Source organism: Cervus canadensis, chromosome 1 (assembly GCF_019320065.1).
Source record: "Cervus canadensis isolate Bull #8, Minnesota chromosome 1, ASM1932006v1, whole genome shotgun sequence".
NCBI classification, from domain to species: Eukaryota; Metazoa; Chordata; class Mammalia; order Artiodactyla; family Cervidae; genus Cervus; species Cervus canadensis.
This window is the reverse complement of record NC_057386.1, coordinates 23253221-23264465: the sequence shown is the minus strand read 5'-3', so window position 1 is coordinate 23264465 and position 11245 is coordinate 23253221. Positions and strand designations below refer to the sequence as shown.

The 11245-nt window shown below is 43.9% G+C and overlaps 1 protein-coding gene and 1 non-coding gene across 4 annotated transcripts; both read right to left on the bottom strand.

Annotated features, from left to right (window-relative positions):
* Nucleotides 1-1654: 1654 nt before the first annotated feature.
* Nucleotides 1655-4417, bottom strand: ATP5MC1 (ATP synthase membrane subunit c locus 1). Of its 3 annotated transcripts, none has more exons than XM_043470619.1 (5): nt 4276-4417; nt 3718-3766; nt 2735-2812; nt 2172-2350; nt 1655-1872 (listed from the first exon to the last, which is right to left on the bottom strand). In XM_043470619.1, the coding sequence occupies exons 2-5, from the start codon at nt 3754-3756 to the stop codon at nt 1758-1760; spliced, it is 411 nt and encodes a 136-aa protein (XP_043326554.1). In that variant the 5' UTR covers nt 3757-3766; nt 4276-4417; the 3' UTR covers nt 1655-1757. The 3 variants fall into 3 exon arrangements, with proteins under 3 accessions (XP_043326554.1, XP_043326569.1, XP_043326561.1); XM_043470634.1 differs by having other exon boundaries at nt 4346-4398; XM_043470626.1 differs by having other exon boundaries at nt 4248-4347.
* A 2514-nt stretch (nt 4418-6931) lies between these two features.
* On the bottom strand, nt 6932-7226 carry LOC122425776. Its single transcript, XR_006264998.1, has one exon. It is a non-coding gene; the product is annotated as a small nucleolar RNA U89 (small nucleolar RNA).
* Between the last annotated feature and the right edge of the window lie 4019 nt (nt 7227-11245).

Below are 11245 nucleotides of genomic sequence, written 5' to 3'. Positions count from 1 at the left end.
AAGCCTGGTGTGCTGCGGTCCATGGGGTCGCAAAGAGTCAGACACCAGTGAGTGACTGAGCTGATGCTTGTCATGAGGTCTCCCTGATGGCTCAGATGGTAAAGGATCTGCATGCAATGCAAGAGACCCAAATTTGATCTCTGAATGGGGAAGATCCCCTGGAGAAGGAAATGACAACTCACTCTAGTATTCTTGCCTGGAGAATTCCATGGACAGAGGAGCCTGGTGGGGCTACAGTCCACGGAGTCATAAAGCCGGACATGATTGAGCAACTAACACGCACATATATGCCTGTCATGCAAGTGCCCAAATGTTAGCTGGTTTTATTGCAACCAACACTTGCCTCCTTGCTTTCCCTCTTCTTCAGCACATAGCTTGTCTACCCACAGAGCCGATAATTTGTGGCATTGTTCAGTATTGTTTCCACTGTTGGTTTTCAGCATTCCCCAAAACTCCTAGGAGAATGCTTAACACCTAAATACCTGCATGACTGTATTTAAACTGCATGTAAATTGAATTCATTCTTATTGACTCACATTTTTTTTTTAACGTTTTAAACTTCGCTAGCTGCCCTTCAGCTGGAAGGTGCTAATTATTGTTTCTAGTTCAGTTTTACAGTATGTTTAAGTATCAGGTTTTCAAAAAGTGGGTCTCATATTTGAGACAGGTCATGTCTACCAGCACCCTTGAGTTCATTCTGTGGATATATCAGCTTAGCTTTCTTTTGCCTGGGTTATAAGTCCACTTCAGCCAAGTGTGGGACACTGGCTGATCACAGACGAGACCCCGGGAAGATACTGTGGGGAGCTCTGTAAGCAGTTTGTTCACCCACGCACTCAGTCAGTTCAGTCGCTCAGTCGTGTCTGACTCTTTGCGACCCCATGGACTGCAACACACCACGCTTCCCTGTCCATCACCAACTCCCGAAGCCTGCTTACCCTGCACTGGCTCCTGCTAAAACATCGTTTTCATTTTTAGCAGAGCTAAGATTTTAAATTCTCCAGGAACACAGACCATGTCCCTCATCAGCTTTATTCAAGAACATTTAGGCACTCTAAATGTTCTAACTGAGAATGGAAATGAAACTTACAGTGGAGCCAAATGCTGGCAGATGGAGGCCCACCTCCAACGTGCTATACAACTTCTTTAGGACAGTTTCCCTGTCTGTGCTACCTTAATTGTGTGGCCAAAATGAAAATAGATGGGACAGCACAGCAGATGAAGGCTTAGGCTAGCCTGAGGGGGGAATCCCTAATTTTGCCACTTACCAGCTCTGAGATGATGAACAAGTTATTTTATTTCCCTAAGCCTTAGTCCCCTCATTTGCAAAACAGGTATAATCACTGCACTTATAATTCATAGGGTTGCTGAGATAACAAATGCAAAACACTCTGTAAAGAGCTTGGTGCAAATTAAGCCCCTCAAAAATGTTACATATTATTACACTAAATTTGAAAAAAGCACCAATCATCATTAGACAAATCCATGTTCTCTCCTCTGAGAGATGTTATTACAGTCATGGCAGTGCTACTTCTCAGCCCTGAGGAGTTCTTAACCACCAATGGCTGCCCCAATCCCACTTCCTTGTCTCACCTTTCTATTAACATATGAAGGCCCTCCCCAAGGGCAAAGGACTGAGGCATTGGCATATGAGTTTAGAGAAACATTGTGTTTAATGGTAAAGGTTAGCACACTCCAGCACCGGGCATGGCCTGGAGTCGAAGCAGCAGGGGTGGGTAGGTGACTTCCACGGAGCCTCACATGGCGAAGAGGATGAGGAAGGCGACCATCAAACAGAAGAGCCCCATAGCCTCAGACAGGGCAAAACCGAGAATGGCATAGGAGAAGAGCTGCTGCTTCAGAGACGGGTTCCTGTCAGGCACAGAGACAGGAAAGAAAAGGGTAAGGGCGTGGGTCATGGGTGGTGGTGGAAGACTCAAGTAGTTTAGGTGAATGGGGAGTGCTGAATGGGAGAGGGCCCAGCTTGCATATATCCTGGGGCCTGGAGAGGTAAGCAGAGTACCAACATAGTAAGTTTTAAGTGAGCCAAGTTGGAAACATTTAAATTCTGAGAAAATAGGAGGTAGATGAAATCAGTGCAAAGCTAGAAGGATCTTTTGCTGAAGGTGGAATTTACAGTAGGAGATGCTCTAGACCACCCTGGACCTTACCTGGCATAGCCAATGATCAAGCTGCCAAACACTGTTCCAATACCGGCCCCTGAACCAGCCACACCAACTGTGGCAGCCCCAGCACCAATAAATTTGGCTGCTGTGTCAATGTCCCGAGAGACAACACTGGTCTGGAATTCCCGCCGGGCCACCTGCAGTGGGCCACTGCCGTAGGAAGGCTAGAAGGAGGGGGCGAGAGAGGGAAGTAGGGAAGGAGAGAGAAGGAGATAGTGAGGCTCAAGGACAGGTGTCTGACTCCGCCCCTCACTCCGCCCACCTGAGCCCAGAAATTGTTGGAAGGCTGCTTAGCAAGTACAGAATGCTCAGACTGCAGGGTGTGATTAGAATTAGTCTTAGGGTCCATTTCCAGACAGGGCTAGGGAAATTTCATGAAAACTCAATTTCAGTTTTCCAGATGTCACCTACAATGCTTACTTTGCAGGTACTTAGAACTATTAAAGCATGTCAGATTCTCTGTCCTCCCACTTTGCCTGAAAGGCAACTGCACAAACTTAAAGGAACCTAGTCTGGGGACATTCTTAACAGGGCCCATTCTCCTTTACCTGTACAGATGGGATCTCTGGCCTACTCAGGAAGGAGGCAGACACAGGCCTGATCAGACCCCTGGTACAAGAGCGGATCTATAAAATCAGAAACACACATTCCTCCAAATCAGGCAAGAAGACAAAAGAGAAAACCCCTCTAATTGCTGAGCTTCTGTCAAAAAAGATTACAGATATTATAAATAAAACAAGTCCAAGGTATTTCAAGGTCAATCAATGCATTACTGTTTCTATCAGACATGGCTACACCAGAGACCCTGGTGCGGTCAGCAGTGGCAATCTTTCCATTTAAAACTGGGTAACAAAGTTCACTTCTATGGGCACAGTCCTTAATCAGTATCCCAGAATGGGGGAAAAAAACACACAAAAACCCACATTAACATCAAATCAAGTACAGGAAGGGTTTGTATCCAGACCACCAAAGGAATCAGAAGGGGAAAATCTTATTTTGGTAAAAATGTAGTCACTGTTACACACCCTGAATGGAGTGGGCCAGTAAGCCTGGTGAGGCTCCTGGAACAGTCACCTAAGCAGAGACTCCTGTAACAAAGCTTTCTTGAGCTATATTAAGAAATACAATGTGGCAGTTTTCAAACTTGATTGAACATTATAATCACCTCAGTTCTAAAAACAATACAGATGCATGGATTTCATCCCCATAGGGTGCAGCCTGGGCATCAAGATTTTTTAAAGCTCCCCATATGATTCCAACGTGCAGCCAAGGTTGAGAATCACTGTTTCAGAGGACAGTCTTGCTGTGGCCAAGCTGGACTGGGGGTACACGTAAGATCCAAACTCTGACCACATTCCCAAGCCAAGATAGCTTGGTTTACATGTACAAATAATCAGGGGTTAACTGCATCCATCTTACTGCTTCGCTAAAGGAGCAACATCATCAGGATGCAAGCTCCTTTCAGTTCATTCATTAAACACGAATGGCTCCCACATCTGGTGCTACAGAGCACCCAGGAGCCACAGCTTACCAGAGCAGGAGAAATGAGTAGTGCCCCGGTGGTCTGCATTTTTTTCAGTCTGCAGAGGAAAAAAAAAAAAAAAAATCCATTGACAGCCTGGTTGTTTGCTTACAGTTGCGACCTTCGATCGTCCCCTTCACCCCGCCCGTCCTCCCTGGACCACGCTCTTCCTCGAACCATGCCCCAGCTGAGAACATTAGAGGTCAGAGGGACAGCGCAAACTCCCGTTCCACCACTTTCAGCGCGACAGGTCTGTAAAGAAAGGTCATGGAGATTGAAGTAAAAGAAGGCCCGAGCCCAGCAGGGAAATGATGCTCAAAGAGGATGATCTCCGGGATAGACTGGGGAGGCAGGAACTAGACAGATGCCGTTCAGGGTCCTGCCCATTTCAAACAGCAGTCCACCGCCCGCCTAAGCTGGGACAGTTAATCGCTCATTACCGTTGGTAATTAACATTAATTGTTAAGGTTACAGATACCCATCGCTTTCCCCGGCCCTACGGACAAATGCCCCTCCACACAACCCAGCCACATCCTTGCCGATTGCTGGCTTTCGGCTTCAAGTCACCTGTACTCCCACTGCCCTGCTGCCCCTGCTCAGACCAAAGCGCTCGCCCGGCTCAAGGTGACTGACTCACGTCCCGGCTTTAGCTCTAGGACTCAGCACACTGCTCCCGGACCCACGTGTCCCGGGGTTCCCCAACTCTCATTGGCCGCAATCCCCCCGCGCCTTCATTGGTTAACATCCTTGAGTCCTCCTTTCTTATTGGTCTTGCGCAACTTCTTTCTCTCTCTCCACAGGAGCTTCGTGGCAGTTCCCGCCTCCATGCGGGCAAAGGCGGGGTTTTCCTCCGAGATCTGGCTTCCGATTGGCCGATTTCTGAAGTGCTCGACCATAGAGTCTGCTGGACTAAGAGGTTCCATAACCTTCCCCACAAAATGGCGGCCAAGGTGGAAAGCTGAAGAAAAAGGCGTGAGAGAGAGACCGGACGGCTTACGCAGACAGACACATGACCTTGGACCTTAGCCTTCATTCGAGCGCTCGGGCCCTGAGGCGCGTTGTCTGTTGGGATTTGTAGTCGCTTCAGAGGCCCCAGAGGTGGTTGAGATCCCGCGAGACTCCCAGGCTGGGCGAGCCAACGCCTTTGCAGCAATTCCCGCCCTCAAGATTTGTGGGCGGCTTGCTTCCGCAATGAAGCGTAAAGGCAGGCTGCCTCCTTGTAAGTTCGCTAGTAGGCCGGCCAGCGTCCTGGACCACTGCCACCGTTGAGCAGTCATGGACTAGCAACTGGTTGTTTGTTTGTTTAAAGTATTTTCGTATTGTAAAAACAACATAACAAGGATAAAACACTTAACATCCTGATAGGAAAACGATGGGAACAGGCAGAAAGAAATATAAATGGAAGGAAAAGTATCTTCAATTAAACCGTACAAAGAAATAGAAGTTTAAATGCAACTTTTCTCACTGATCAAAAGTGCAGAGTTTTTTTTTTTTTTTTTTTACTAATGTGAGCCAGGTACTTGTGTACTTGCTGGTGAGAATATGAATTAGAACATTTCTTGAAAGCTATTTGGCAATATTTGTTCAAAGACTTTGAATGGTCCCTGTTTGACCCAGAAATTCTCCAGAAATTGAGAGCCTTTAAGCTCTCCGTCTCTTTACCCAGGAATATCACTCATAGAAATCTATCTTGAAGGGAAAAATCAGAAATGCAAAGATTCTCTTCAAAGGATGTTGAAGAATTTATTGAAACAAGTAAATGGTTAAATAAATTGCCATATTTTCACTTGATGAAATAAGCAGATATTTTAAATTATGTTTCTTTTTCTTTCAGTTTTTTTTTTTTCTTTCAGTTTAATAAAAATTTATTTAGAATTCCCAGGATGGGGGACTTCCCTGGCAGTCTAGTGACAGATTCTTTGCTCCCAATGCAGGAGGCGGGTGAGGTGGAGGTGGGGGGGCTGTGCAGTTTCCATCCCTGGTCCGGGATCCAGATCCCGCATCCTGCAAAAAAGATCAAAGATCCTGTGTGCCACAACTAAGACTTGGCACAGCCAAACAAACAAACAAAAATCCTAGGATAGTGGTTGTGGGCACCCAATCTGGAGAAGAGCGAGCACTAGGAGATCACTGGGAAATCATGCAGTCCCAACATCCTTGGCCAACATAAGGAGGAAAAGTTGTTTCCCTGAAAATGGGTCGGTCCTCATTCATCCAAGAAGGATTGGGAGGGCAGATGCTAGGGGAGCCATCAAATGTTGCTAGGGGGAAGGAGGGGAGTATGCTGGACCCCAAACTGTCTCCTCAAAAATCAGGGGCAAAACAGATCCACTTCTCTGGGGGCCATGTTCTGGGTCACCAGGCTCACTTCTTACCCTTGATGTCGCTTCCCTGGGTGAAATTTTCATGCTGTAGGTTCAGCACAAGGTTGTCATCAATGAGGTAGGTATGATAGTGTGATGTGGCGATTGTCTTGGAGATGTTCTGGGCTGCCTAGATCTTGTGCAGTTTTGGTGTAGCCTGGGTTCTTGCTCAGTCCTTCTCCGAGATGAGCAGGGTGGGTTCAAAAAGACCAAGTCTCAATCCCTGGCCCCATTCTTACAACTTCTGTTGCTGGCCCATATCTTGACTTTCTCTGCCCACTGAAGCCAACTAAAAATTACAGAGACAGGGTTTGGAGGAAATAGAAAGGTGACTTTAATTCTCAGCTGGCAGAGAAGGGAACAAAGTAGACTCATGCCTCAAGAACTGTGCCACCCTCTATGAGGGGTATAGGGGCTTATATAAGATGATGGCTTGCAGTCAGGAGTCGGTGATGAGGGACAAAGGTGTTAGGATCTTGTCAAAAATTGTTGTAGGCTGGCGTCAGTAACCCAGTAACTGTGTCTGGCAGTTCGGTGCTCTGTGGCCTTCTTTATGATAGTAAATACAAGGGGAAGGGTGTTGTAAGGGTAAACAGATACAGGATGCATTTAGCATAGAGTCAAAGGAAAATAAGTGTGAAGTGTAGTTCCTGCAGAGATAGGGGGCAGAAAAGCAAACTTAGTACATGTGTTCAGAGTTAAGAGCTAGGAGCAGTTAAAGTAAAAAAAAAAAAAAAAAAGACTGTTCAGGCCTGCTCACTGTTCTATTTTCTTTGTTCTCAGGAAGGGGAAAGAAAGAAACTCACTCCTCTCTTTTTCTTTCCACTGCCACACTCCACTTTCCCAGCCCTCCTGTGGACTCTCAGATCTAGGGTTGCATTAAGATAGCTCCTGCCTAGCCCCACTTTGGGTCCTCTGTGAACCCTCCCTGTGGGTAGCTGCCAGGAACGAGGAGGCAGCATCAGATATTGAGGCAAGGCCAGTAAAATCATGTTTCTGGTTTTACATTTTATATTGAGAAAGTCTACATGATGTAAGACAAATTTTAAGGATGTACATGCAGAGTTGTATAGCATTGTGAAGAAAAATGAGAAAAAGATGAAAAAGAAAAGAGAACAATATTAATAGTTGTTTCTGGATGGTGTCATAAAGTTGATTTATATTTTTATGAGTTCAGTTCAGTCACTCAGTCATGCCTGACTCTTTGCAACCCCATGGACTGCAGCACACCAGGCCTCCCTGTCCCTCACCAACTCCCAGAGCTTGCTCAAACTCATGTCCATTCAGTCGGTGGTGCCATCCAACCATCTCATCCTCTATCGTCCCCTTCTCCTCCCACCTTCAATCTTTCCCAGCATCAAGGAAGGTCTTTTCAAATGAGTCAGTTCTTCACATCAGGTGGCCAAAGTACTGGAGTTTCAGCTTCAGTATCAGTCCTTCCAATGAACACCCAGGACTGATCTCCTTTGGGATGGACTGGTTGGATCTCCTTGTAGTCCAAGGGACTCTCAAGAGTCTTCTCCAACTCCACAGTTCAAAAGCATCAATTCTTCGGTGCTCAGCTTTATTTATAGTCCTCCTCTCATATCCATTCATGACTACTGGAAAAACCATAGCCTTGACTAGACGGACCTTTGTTGGCAAGGTAATGTCTCTGCTTTTTAATATGCTGTCTAGGTTGGTCATAACTTTCCTTCCAAGAAATAAACATCTTTTTTTTTTTTTTTTGAATAAGCATTTTTTAATTTCATGGCTGCGGTCACCTTCTGCAGTGATTTTGGAGCCCAGGTAAATAAAGTCTCTCACTGTTTCCACTGTTTCCCCATCTATTTGCCATGAAGTGATGGGACCAGATGCCATGACCTTAGTTTTTGGAATGTTGAGTTTTACACCAGCTTTTTCACTGTCCTCCTTCACTTTCATCAAGAGGCTCTTTAGTTCTTCTTTGCTTTCTGCCATGAGGGTGGTGTCATCTGCATATCTGAGGTTATTGATATTTCTCCCAGCAATCTTGATTCCAGCTTGTGCTTCATCCAGCCCAGCATTTCTCATGATGTACTCTGAATATAAGTTAAATAAGCAGGATGACAATATACAGCCTTGATGTACTCCTTTTCCTATTTGGAACCAGTCTGTTGTTCCATGTTCAGTTCTAACTGTTGCTTCCTGACCTGCATACAAATTTCTCAAGAGGCAGGTCAGGTGATCTGGTATTCTCATCTCTTTCAGAATTTTCCACAGTTTGTTGTGGTCCACACAGTCAAAGGCTTTGGCATAGTTAATATAGCAGAAATAGATGTTTTTCTGGAACTTTCTTGCTTTTTCAATGATCCAGTGGATGTTAGCAATTTGATTGTATGTATTAACAGTTATGCCAATCCAGAAAGTCAGAACTCTGGACTCTTAGAAAAAATATTTTAAGATTGAGATTTGAGATTTAAGATATCCTGCCAGAATCGTACAATGGAAAGAATATGGAGTTTTGAAATCAGACTTGAGTTCCCATCATGGCTATAGCATATAACTAGATATGTCTCTCTCTAAGCAGATTACCAAATCTTTTTTTGGCTTTAGTGTAATAAGCTACTGTTTATTGAGGCCTCACCATATGGCAAGCATTGGGTTAGGTGCATTTACCCATTATGTGATTTAATATTTACAACATCCCTTTAAGTGGATATTATTATCCCCATTTTACAGATTACCCTGATGTTACAGAGCATCATTTTTTCCAGTTTGGCATATTTGGTAAGAGGTAAAGTCAGTGTGTGAGTCCAGGTAGGTCTGGGTCCAAAGCACTTAATCATTAGTTCTTGAACCTCCCTGAAACTGGAGAATCTATAAAATAGGGTTAATACTATTCATCTTTTAGAAATATAAGATAAATGCCAGGCATAGGTTGGTATTTGGTGAATATTCCCTTTCTGTTACTACTCTAGGACAAGTTACAGTTTCATGAGGAAATCCCTAACTTTGCATGTATTTTTTCCCCCTATATCCAGATTTATTACATAGCTCTACTCATAGCTTAACTTCAACACTGTGAAGTATATCCTGTGTCCTGCTAGAAATCAGATATTTCATTACTATGCTTAGACATGAGTTTTGGAGTTAAATAAGCAGTAGTCCTAGCACTGCCACTTACTGCCTTGTGGTTTGGGGCAAGGCTCTTAACCTCTCTAAGGCTCTGTCATCATCTATGAAAGAATTTTTATGAGTAAATGAGGTAGTACATGTAGAGGTGCTCATTTAATTATTGAAGTAAAAAGTACTAGTAAGCTAGGAGAAGCTATAGGAAGTGGAAGGTAGTTAGGAAACCTCAAATTTGGACCTGATATCTCAGGATTGTACCAGCTGACTTGGAGGAAGCCCAAAAACTTCTTTGGGAACTCTGAGAGGTGAGAGGATTCCATAGTAGGCAAAAAAGCTTTTTTTTTAATGGCTACAAAGTGATTTATTAGAAAAAAATTTTAATTGAAATATAGTTGATTTACAATGCTGTGTTAATTTCAGATGTACAGCACAATGATCCAGTTATATATATATATATTTCTTTTTCAGATTCTCTCCCTTACGACAAAAATTGGCTATACAATATCTTGTATTGTATAGCACCTACTGTGCTATACAGTAGGTCCTTGTTGGTTATCTCTTTTGGTGTGTATATGTTAATCCTAAACTCCTAATTTATCCCTCCTCCCTCCCCAGCTTTCCCCTTTGGTAGCCCTAAGTTTGTTTTCTATGTCTGTGGGTCTCTTTCTGTTTTGTAAATAAGTTCATTTATATGGGAAAAAAAGCTTTTGATGACAGCGACAGAGGGCAAACTTGTGCATAATAATACCAGCAGGTCCCTCTTTCTTTTTGTTTTTTTCAGGTCCCTCTTTCTAAAGACATTTTTGACTCTTCAAAACCTACCTCTTCCACCCAGAGTCTGATCTCAGATCATCTTTCTTTTCCTTCGAATCCAGTTTCACTTTTCCTTTAGGAATTCAGCTCAGCAAACATTTTAAAACACTTAACAGCTTCAAGCGGTGCACTGTGCCGAAATGCACAGATGAGTAGAACCAGTTTCCACATTAAGTTGTGTCTGACTCTTAGCGACCCCATGGAGTGTAGCATGCTAGGCTCTTCTGTCCTCCACTATCTCACAGGGTTTGCTCAAATTCATGTCCATTGAGTCCGTGATGCTATCTAACCATCTAATCCTCTGCCGCTTCCGTCTCCTTTTCCTTTCAATCTTTCCTAGCATCAAGGTCTTTCCCAATGAATCGGAGCTTTGCATCAGGCAGCCAAAATGCATTGGTGCTTCAGCTTCAGCATCGGTCCTTCCAATGATTAGTAGTAATCTCAGAATTAGCAAGAAAATAAATAGGCAAATAAATATGAAATACTAGTATCTTAATGAGCGTCACAAGAAAACTACTTGCAAGATACAACGAAGGGAGGGACTGACTCCATTTGGAGAGAACCAAGGAAGACCTTTCTGAAAAAAAAAAAAAAAAGAATAATTCTGGCTGAACTTTTCTTTAAACATATATATCATTTTATTTAATTAGTTAGTTCTAGTTGTGCTGGGTCTTTGTTGCTGCATGGACTTTTCTCTAGTTGGGGAAAGTGGGGGTGACTCTAATTGCTCGTGGGATCTTCCCAGATCAGGGATTGAACCCGTGTCTCCTGCATTGACAGGTGGATTCTTTACCACCCAGCCAGCAGGGAAGCCTTGGGCTGAGCTTTGAGGATAAAATAGGTTACCTAGATATGTCAAGGGAGAGAGTGAGAATGGATGAAGATCCTCCAGCCAGAGTGAACAACATGTGTAGAAACCCAGGAGAGCTGGTGTAGCCAAACTTAGACGAATCAGTCATGGTCTTGGGACAGCAGAAATATGACTACCACACTCCAATTCTAGCAATATGGCCAGATTAAGTATGCTGAAAGTTCTCTTGCTATGACATCTAAAAACACTACATAAAATATAACACATATATTGCATAGACTTGTTTTTTAAAAATCTTTATTTATTTATTTTTGGCTGTTCCGGGTCTTCATTGCTGCACGAAGGCTTTCTCTAGTTGCAGCGAGCTGGGGTACTCTCTTGTTGCGGTGCTTGGGCTTTTCATTGTGGTTACAGAGCCATTTGCTTGTTGCAAAGCATGGGCTCTAGAGTGAGAGCT